Here is a 10,299-nt window from a genome sequence, read left to right as displayed (position 1 = left end):
CACTCCTGGTTGAAGTTGCAAAATACTGACTGAAATATACTGTGTGTGAACCCAGCCTTAGGCTATGTGCAGACTAAGTAAGAGACCGGCCGTTCCGTGACCCGGCCAGCTCACGGAACAGCCGGTCTCTGAAAAGATCCTCCCGGCTGGTACTGCAGTGCTGGCCGGATGATCTTTGCAGCTGCAGAGTTCTGATGCGGACGCATCCATGCGCGCCCGCATCAGAGCTCTCCACTGCACGCTATGGAGCGAGCGGCCAGAGCCGCTCGCTCCACAGTGTGCACTGACATGGTTTGCTGCAGCCGCAATTCATTGAATAGCGGCCACCAAAAAACTGACATGTCAGTTGTATGTGGCGCCGCTAGGGATTCCGGCTGGAGCGCATACCCTGTGTATATGCTCCGGCCGGGATCCCATAGACGGAGAGGTAACGTATACTTTCGTAATAATCACGGCCGTTGTACAATGGCCAGGATTTTATGAAAATAAACATTATGTGAACATAGCCTTATATTGTAACCCCATAGTGCTGGGTTGACACCATCTTTGGGGTGCACATCACTAGCTTACCAACAAAAAGATATGCCGCCATATAATACCATAATATACCCTGCTGAACATAGTCTACTCGTCTATATGTTTGCTTCTTTAAAGTGACATCAAACAGTTTTTCATGTGTTTTTTGCGTGGAAAACCAAGCAAACATTGCCCAAACGTGGGGGGCATGCTAAGTCATATGTCATAAGCGCCATTTTTATTAGGCACATAATATATTATGATAGTAATTTTGAGGAACTTTATCATTGACTTGTAAGTTTTTATATTTCACACATAATCACTGCGTGGGGTTAAAAAAAAAAAATCAGGGAGGGCGCCTGAGACAGATCCCTCACACAAAGGAGCTGTATGGAGGGGGAGGGATGGCGGCTCTGGCTGCTGCTGCTGATCCTGTCTCCATGGTAACCAGCAGCCGCAGCAGCAGGACCAGGCAGGCGCGCTGCCGTTGAAGGAACGGGCACGCCAGCGTTCACGTATAACCCCGCCCACTGCAGGGTACGCGCATTCCCGGTACCAGCTGTCAATCAGAAGATTGTGTTTTTAGCTCGGGAAAGCGCGGCCACGTTTGCTCCCCGCCTGTGTTACGGTACAGGACGGTGAGTTGTTCTCGCACAGCTCTGCAGTCGGGGTATGAAGAGCTGGGGGTGTCCAGGGGTAGTTGGCCTACAACTCATCCTGCGACTTCCCAGCTGCTCTGAACTACAACTCCCAGCAGGCCGCGGCCGTGAGAGCCGACAGAGCCTGCTGGGAGTTGTAGTTTTAACAACAGCTGGAGGGCGCTTGACTTGTTAAGTGGATAGGGAACCTCTATTATGGCTGTCACTAACCTGCGGCTCACCAGCTGTGGCACAACTACAACTCCCAGTATGAAGGCCATTCTGGGAGTTGTAGTTTGGCACCGACTGCAGAGCCACAGTTTGGAAATAGCTGCTCTAGGGGACACAGCAGCATCGGGTGGGGTCATCCAGCTGCTGGGAGGTGTTCCATAGAGATGGCCCAGTGATCAGCAGCAGCCGGGGGCACCCAGCTTTTCTAAGGTTCTGAAAACATCCTTTCCCAAGACTGTGGGAAATCTGGATTATATCACCTCTAGGCTGCCAGGGCATGCTGGGAGTTGTAGTCCCTAAAGATCCCTCTTAATAAATGGAAAATTAACACATAATAATCTTTCCTATTATTAACAGTTTTGCTTGTTTTATCTCCACATGGAAAAGCTGGGTGACATGCAATATGGCAGGGCCTGATAGCATAGCTACGTGTCATCTGTCATTCAGGACTCCAGAAAAGATGGATGGCAACAGTATGAGATAGATAGATAGATAGATAGATAGATAGATAGATAGATAGATAGACAGACAGACAGACAGACAGACAGACAGATAGATAGATAGATAGGAGATAGATAATAGATAGATAGATAGATAGATAGATAGATAGATAGGAGATAGATAGATAGATAGATAGATAGATAGATAGATAGATAGATAGAAAGGAGATAGATAGATAGATAGATAGATAGATAGATAGATAGATAGATAGATAGGAGATAGATAGATAGATAATAGATAGGAGATAGATAGATAGGAGATAGATAGATAGATAGATAGATAGATAGATAGATAGATAGATAGATAGATAGATAGGAGATAGATAGATAGATAGATAGATAGGAGATAGATAGATAGATAGATAGGAGATAGATAGATAGATGGAGATAGATAGATAGATAGATAGATAGATAGATAGATAGGAGATAGATAGATAGATAGATAGATAGATAGATAGATAGATAGATGGAGATAGATAGATAGATAGATAGATAGGTTAGATAGGAGATAGATAGTAGATAGATAGATAGATAGATAGATAGATAGATAGGAGATAGATAATAGATAGATAGATAGGTAGATAGATAGATAGATAGATAGATAGATAGGAGATAGATAATAGATAGATAGATAGATTAGATAGATAGATAGATAGATAGATAGATAGGAGATAGATAGATAGATAGATAGGAGATAGATAGATAGATAGATAGATAGATAGATAGATAGATAGATAGATTAGATAGATAGATAGATAGATAGATAGATTAGATAGATAGATAGATAGATAGATAGATAGATAGGAGATAGATAGATAGATAGATAGATAGATAGATAGGAGATAGGGAAATAGATAGATAGGAGATAGATAGATAGATAGATAGATAGATAGATAGATAGATAGATAGATAGATTAGATAGATAGATAGGTTAGATAGATGCCATCAGTGCTGTACAAACCTTTGACTCCCCGGAATATATAAAACTACTATTCCTAACGTGCTGTGTGCTATGCTGGGAGTTACAGTCCTCCACCAGCCCCAGGTTCCCCCGGTGACAGCGCCCCCTCCCCCGCAGGTGCCCGGTAATCCCTCTCCCCCGCTCAGCCCCCTCCGCTCCCCCGGTCACTGGTGACAGCCGCCCCCCCCCCCCCCCCCTCCTCCTATCACGTGACCCGGCTCGCCTGACAGCTCCCCTGCTCGTCCCCGCCGCCGCTCGCCCCCGCTCCTCCAGCTTTGCGGACCAAGGAGACAGCAGCCCCGGCCAGCAGCGCCAGGATAGCACCGGCCAGGTACCGTACGGCTCTCCTATCGCATCGTGTGCATGCTGCGCCATCTGCATTGCATCCTATCGCTATACGGCCATGGCGTGTTCTTACTGCATCCCTATGGATGTCTATGTACATGTGTCTGTGTGTCCTTTATGGCTAGGAGCTGCAGGGTATGATGTCACCTATGGAAACCGTCAGGATGCTGATCCTATGATGATTTATTACACATGTGTATTGGAGGGGCAGCGTGACATGTATAGATATTAGTATATTGTTATATGGTAATTATTAAATTTGTATCAAGTATATGTGCTATATGTATCATGTATATGTGAAATATGTATCATGTATATATGTCATCCTTATCTATCTATCTATCTATCTATCTATCTATCTATCTATCTATCTATCTATCTATCTATCTATCTATCTCCTATGTCTCTATCTATGTCATATCTACAAATCATGCATCTATGTAGGCTCTGGATACTATATCATTCTATATGTATATACAGAGTTGTCATTCTGTATTCCACTATGTGACGAGCAGGTGGGGAGCAGAACAAAGAGGGTTCATCCTCAGATCATCCCTTCGCTGCATTATTTTACAGATGCGGTCTTGCTGACTCATGCATTAACCCCTCTGCTGCCATGCACCTGACCTGGCATTGCACGAGTTAAGTGCGATGTATAAAGGTGGCTGAGTATATGGCGCTGCTGGCACATGCTGGGTGAGGTGTGGCAGCTGAGCCATCCCTCTATTGCATTGGAGGGGGCTTCTTCCCTGCACATACTGTTAGATCCAATGCATTGTCTGCACATTTGCTGCTATGGGAGTGACCAGGATCTTGATAGAAAAATCATCTCACATGTGAGATATTCACGTGTAGCTCTGTCTGGTCTGATATACCACGCTGCCAACATACAATGCATGCAATAGAGAAAATCTGTGTATTCCCGACAGATGGGGGTGGGGTGCTTTATCTGCTGCCAGTCTCATTGTAATGAAGAGAAATGCCTAGTAGCGTGAGCCTGTCACCCAGCAGGGTGGCATAAGCCTGATGAGTGTTGTACAGACAGCATGCAATATGGACAGGTCACATGTGTGCCCATCTGGCATCACGCATGGCTCCTGTGGGGCGTTGGAATTGCATGCCCTCACTGTGCAGCAGGTAGGATGCAGGAATTTGTAGCCAACCTACATTTGAGGCACAATTTGCCACCTCCCTTGCTTTCATCCAGGCTGGTTATACCCCATTTGGTGCCAAGAAGCTTTTTATTTATTTTTTTAAACTCCTTTGTTGCTGAATTTTGGCTAATGAAACCGTATGCAGACAATGTTGGTTTGCCTGTGGCGGGTTCATATTGTGCTGTGGGTTTTCTTACGGTATTTTATCCTGGTATTGCGCCTGGACACACCCCTTGCAGCGCAGTCCTCCACACTTTGCAGATGTTCCTCCATCGCTCTTTTACACCAGCCCTCCCTGGCTCCATCAATCCCGGCTTTTGTTTCTCTCCCAGCCCCAAAACGCTCGGTCCACAGAGCCCCCTCCGCCACATCTGTTGGTAGTTTACTCTTCCGACCATTTAGTGTTTTGTTCCTCCCTCCCCCTCCTGGAGAATACACAAGGGGACAGTCTGTGTCTCCTCTCTTGTCCCTGGCTTTGGCATTGCTTATTCTTTTTTTTTCCTCTCTTTGTGTAGTACGACGGCCTGAACATTTAATAATAGGTTCTGGGATCTGTGTTATCAAAGCATTAGATTTGCTGCAGGAAAAGCAATGAAATACAGTATGGTAATTTGTAGCCGAGAAGGAGGAAATCCGTAGGGTAAAAAATTATACAATGATGCATTTTAGCAGATATTTCCATTGTATTACCAAGGCCGGCCGTCATATATTACATTCCTGCATTATCTTCATGTGTCTGGAGTTGTTTTCCCAGAACGCACCTGTGCATTGTCTATTGTTCTGCCCATGCTTGGGGCGGCCATCCATCCTTCTGTACACATGCCGTTAATATATATCACTATTTATGCTCCCTGTAGGATAATGTAATATTATGGGTGGTGCCCATTAGTGTAGCTGGGGGGTGAAGAGGTTCTTAGCTCCTGGTGACCGAGGCGGCCAAGGAGGCTTGCGGCAATGCTAGACATCAGCAGTGCAGTGTGGCGTTACACAGATATTGATTACACTATATAGATGAAGAACCCCTTTGTCATTGAAAATACTTCTTTTTATGAAATTCTGTCATCACAGTGTGGTTGAAAATTGGCGCGGTTTTTATTATAGGCTACTATTACAATGCATTACACTTTTTATGTTAACCCTTTACCATATGTATAGCACACATAAATATTATTAATAATGCCCTATCGCTAATGCTTTTTGTGCGGTTTCACCATGGGAACAACACATGGTAAACCAGGGCTTTAATATTCATATGCATGCACTATGGTGGGAGAAGCTGACAGTGTATATAATAGTCCTAAGCATGGTCAGATACATTATCCAGTTGAAACAGCCAAAGTGCTTTTCCATAGAAACTGTTCAATGTGCATTTTCCTTGATTAACTAGCATTAAATGGATTATCCAACATTATAAAAATATGGCTGCTTTCTTTTGAAAACAGCACCACACCTGTCCTCAGGCTGTGTGTGGTATTACTTGGCTTCATTGGCTCCATTCAGTGGTGCTGTTCCTAGAAGAGAGCAGCCATGTTTTCTTAATCCTGGATAGATATGAGATTGATATAGATATATAGATAGATTAAATGTTATTATGTAATGTATTTATATTCCTTATATTATTTTAAATCCTAATAATAACAGGATAGGAGTAGTAGTACTAGGTCTCATGCAGGAAGGGTTGCTCCTAGCAACCATTTTTACAGTACAGGTTAGGGAAGGAAAAATTCAATCTGATTGTTTGCTATGGCCGTCTTCACAGCCATTTCACCATCGCACCAATGTAAGAGGGGTTTACTAGCCAGGTACATAGAGCATTAAGGTCACTGTTTACACCAGTGCAGATTAGTAATACAGTATTGGTGAAATTCACTCCTTACAGGCTGTGGTGTATGGACTAGGCCTCGTTTCCATGGTGATGAATGTACTAGGCCTTATCTGTGAGTTGCAGGAGGACTCCATTTTTCCCATTTTTCTTTGGCAAGGTTTTCAATATAGAGCAAAGACATTATCACACAAAAGAAAGACAATGTGAAAAATGTATAATATAAAAATATATATAATGAAAATATATAAAAATAAGGCTGGTCGGTTTTTGATCTTTTGCCATGTTGACTGATGGCAGCCGACCCACAGGACTAGGAAAGCAGGGAAAGTGAAAGGGGTCTTCTTGTAAGGCCTAGTTTACATAAATCCGGCGATCCAACGGCGTTTCCCTCCGTTGCAGTAGAGAAGCACCGGAGGGAAACGCATCTCTGAACTGATCCCATTGTTTTCAATGGGACAGTTCGGATGATCCGTTCTACAACTGATACCGTTGGACCGGCCGTACGGGAGAACGCAGCATGCAGTGTTCTGACTTACAGCCAGGTCAGCTATCTGGCACCGCATCCACTAAAGTCTATGGGGCGCCGGAGGCATGCCGTGTGCAGACACATGCATTATGCATCCTCCGGCTTTGGCCTCCGGCGCTCCATAGAGATATCCCAGTTCCTGCCCCGACATTAAACTCTTGTGACCCCTGGCCCACCCAGCTCCTCTATACAGTGCAGCACCATTTAGGACAGGGGTAGGAGCCTTGCCTCTCTAGCTGTTGCACAACTACAACTCTTATCATGTAAACTAGGCCTTACTTGTGGGACATGCACATCATTGTGGGTTCCTTTATTTCATTGGTCTTCAGCCTATGGCTCTCCAGCTGTTGGAAAACTACAACACCCAGTCCAAGGCTGTGAGAGCATGCTGGGAGATGTAGTTGTGCACATGTGCGGAGACGTGTCATCTCTACATGCAGTTGTACAGAGACCCTTATGAATAATGAAATGCCTGTGGGCCACTTACTGCTGCCCTAATATATTATGTATGATTGATCACACTGGACAATGGCTGCTTTTGGTGTCAAAACAGGAACCTAAACCCCCCAGCCCACATTCACTATACAACCTTAGATGCACCATGAAAACAAATATCTTCAAGAAGTCTATACAGCGCTGAGCTGGAGGTTATATAGTGAGCATGCATAATTACCTATCCCCGTGATGATGCACACTCAGTATACGGTCTCCAAACTGGGGTTCACCAAATAGCGGACGTACTATAAAGGCAGTCTCTCACATTGCACCAACAATGTGGCACAGGGGCTTTTGGACCCTATGTCCACCCCTTATAGCCACACTACGCAAAACATGTGGTCAGAGCATGGTGAATGAGGACAGGAAGCCTTTTTCTGTTCTCTCTTGAATATGTTGCAGGCAAATTGCAGCCTGGCATGGTCCCAAGCCTTCTGTTTTGCATTAACATGTTACTGTCTTTCAGTTTCACATTTGGGAATACATCATTTCCATTATGTATATTAGAGTTCCCTGCAGGAGCCTGAGCTTGTTTTGCTCCCATAATCTTTAGTGTGATAAGTCCTAACATAGTTATTATTACAGTGTTCTTCTTACCAGCTGCTGAGATGCTTGGTTCTTGTTGCCCATCAGAGAGGGTGTGGGAATGGAGTTGTCATACAGCACCTTATTAAAGTGCCTTATAATAAAGTGCATGCTTCTGTCTTGGACCTTGTGGAGCCCATTGTTGTTTATCGTGGGAGCATAATAAAGTCTGACAGCCCCGTTCCCATATTCCTGGTGCCATCGAGGCAGGGAGCCAGCTCCAGTAAAGTTAAAGTGGGCTAAAAAAGCAATACTAAGTTAAGTGCCAACATGGCAAGCTCAGTCTTCAGTTTAGCCACACAAGGCAGCCATAGTCACCTGTCATGATCTGATTAGAGTCATTTCAGGACACCTCTGCAGTCATGTCATCATGTTTAATGTATGTCATTTCTAGACCATATTGCTTAGGTGTAAAGGGTTACGAGCCGTGCTCTGGCGGCAGATTCCACTGCTCAGCTTTTGCAAACATGTAGGATATTGGCTCTGTTTTCCAAGCGAGGTACCCTGGGGTCACATGCTGGATTAAAAATGCTACCATAATCTTCTGCTTAACCATTCAGGTTTTTACTCATTTGTTTTCAGAGCAAGAGGATCACAAGGAATGAGGAAGAGATACCAGGGCATACCTATTAAGGGGCTGGCACGAATGTGCCCTATTTGCCAGGGGGCATACTAATCCATTCCTCCCCAATGGTATGGTATTAGATACAGAATGTGAGCCATGGGCGAAGCTAGGCTTAGGCATGAATTTGCTAGATGCATGTATACAATATGTTTTGGCCTATGTATTTAGGCCTACGGATGACGTAAAGGACTGTGTTACTCCAATGACCGCCTTGTAGTGCTGTAATGTCTGGTCAGCAATGGTTTTCTTAATTAGCTAAATCTTGCACTGACTTTCATTTAGAAAGATGTGTTTTTGTACGAGCTTTCTTAAAATGAGTCTTCTATAAGGCTGAAGCCATGTCACAGGTCATACAGACAAAAATTGCTCGGTCATGCTCCAGGAATCGGGCTGCCTCAGAGCTGCTGTAAGTGACTGGGGTTGTGTTGTGACACGTAAGTGATCAAGGAAGTCACTGCTGACCAGACATTACAGGGTACTCATTCAAGTAAAGCTGTGCTCAATGACATCTAGCCAAAGCATTTGACATCATAGTTGCATCTTGCAGAGTCGTTTCCAGAGGAAACATACCTTTTGCTGCCCTAGCCCCTAGTAATGACAGATTGGCCGTGTATCCCCATTGGCTATCAGAGCACATGTCTGTCAACGCCTTCCTAGCCATGTCCCTAGCATGAGGTCAAGCCCTCTAATTGCTTTCTTATCCACTTACATTAGCGGAAGTGCAGCACCATTCTGGATGCAACACAGTAATCTTTTGCCATGCAACCCTAGTCATGGCCAGGCACCGTATAGCTTTAGCCTTATGGAGCCAATTTTAAAAGTAAATTAGGACATTAGCAATAATAAAAATAGTTTATTTTTGTTAAAATTCACTATGCTTCAAGATACACGGTCATTCTATATCAAAATCACCAAGCAGAAGGAAGCCTTAGACCCCAAGAGCAGGTACCATGGTAAATATAAGGCTGATGGACTCAATGTGAAGGAGTCATAGTAACACCCCCCAGAGACTAGGCTCTGCAATAGGTTTTTGGTGAACCAGCAGATTGTTTCACTTAGTTATATGTAATGCATCTATGTATAAAGCAAGGCCTACCTAGACAGTTATATCTGTTTGAAAGATTTGCAGGTTTTTAACTTTATATTTTACCCATTGAACCTTTCATTAGATCACAATATCTCCTAGAAAACTTGAAAAAGATTTCCTATGCCTACATTTGCATCCACATTCCAGCTGTTGCAAAGCTATAATTCCCACCATGCCCTGACAGACGAATTATAGTTTTGCTGGAGCTGGAGAGCCACCAGTTGCAGAAGACTAGTCTACATGATGTCCTATGGTAATTCAGTGGCTGGAAAAAGCTAAGTGAGAGGATTGTGGAGCACAGCGTGAGCCCCATGTCTGGTGATTTATGTGGAGCATTAATTGCTTTATTATATGATAATTAGACTTAAAGGACTGTCAAGGTCTGACGGACGGCTCTAACCTTAGCGGCCCAGCTTGTGCTTTATAGTTTCTGTCAATTTATTCTTACAAACTAAATATTATGGTTTTATCAGGTGTTAAAAGAGGCTATAGTAGAAGTTTTGTCATCACTGACTATTGAAGAACATCACTGCCTAATGTACAGTTGTAATAATACCAGAATTTGTATATCGATACTTAGTGTCATACAAATGATTGGGTGGGAGAGGGTAGGTTGTTCCCACTTCATTAAATAGGAATGTTCTACAGTTGGTCGGTAGGCATTTCCAGTCGATCGGTAGGTCTTTCCAGAAGGTACTGTAGGTAGATGTTCCCTCGTTAGGTTGATGTCCCAAATAGATAGGTCATTTTTTCCTATCAGGTAGATGCCCCTGGTAGGTAGGTACTGTACTTTTCCCCCATTAGGTAGGTG

At 43.9% G+C, this 10,299-nt stretch overlaps 1 protein-coding gene across 9 annotated transcripts in view; it reads left to right on the top strand.

The window, feature by feature from the left end:
- The first annotated feature begins 985 nt into the window (after positions 1 to 985).
- Positions 986 to 10,299, top strand: part of MAPT (microtubule associated protein tau) — a 76,671-nt gene continuing 67,357 nt past the window's right edge. For 6 of the 9 annotated variants that reach the window (XM_069952510.1, XM_069952501.1, XM_069952508.1 and 3 more), the window contains exon 1: positions 6,063 to 6,125. In XM_069952510.1, coding sequence (XP_069808611.1) covers positions 6,089 to 6,125 — 37 coding nt within the window. In that variant the 5' untranslated portion in view covers positions 6,063 to 6,088. The other 3 variants (XM_069952506.1, XM_069952503.1, XM_069952502.1) reach the window with 3 other exon arrangements.

This window comes from Dendropsophus ebraccatus, chromosome 14, assembly GCF_027789765.1.
Source record: "Dendropsophus ebraccatus isolate aDenEbr1 chromosome 14, aDenEbr1.pat, whole genome shotgun sequence".
Lineage (NCBI taxonomy): Eukaryota > Metazoa > Chordata > Amphibia > Anura > Hylidae > Dendropsophus > Dendropsophus ebraccatus.
This window is presented reverse-complemented; position numbering and strand designations above follow the sequence as displayed.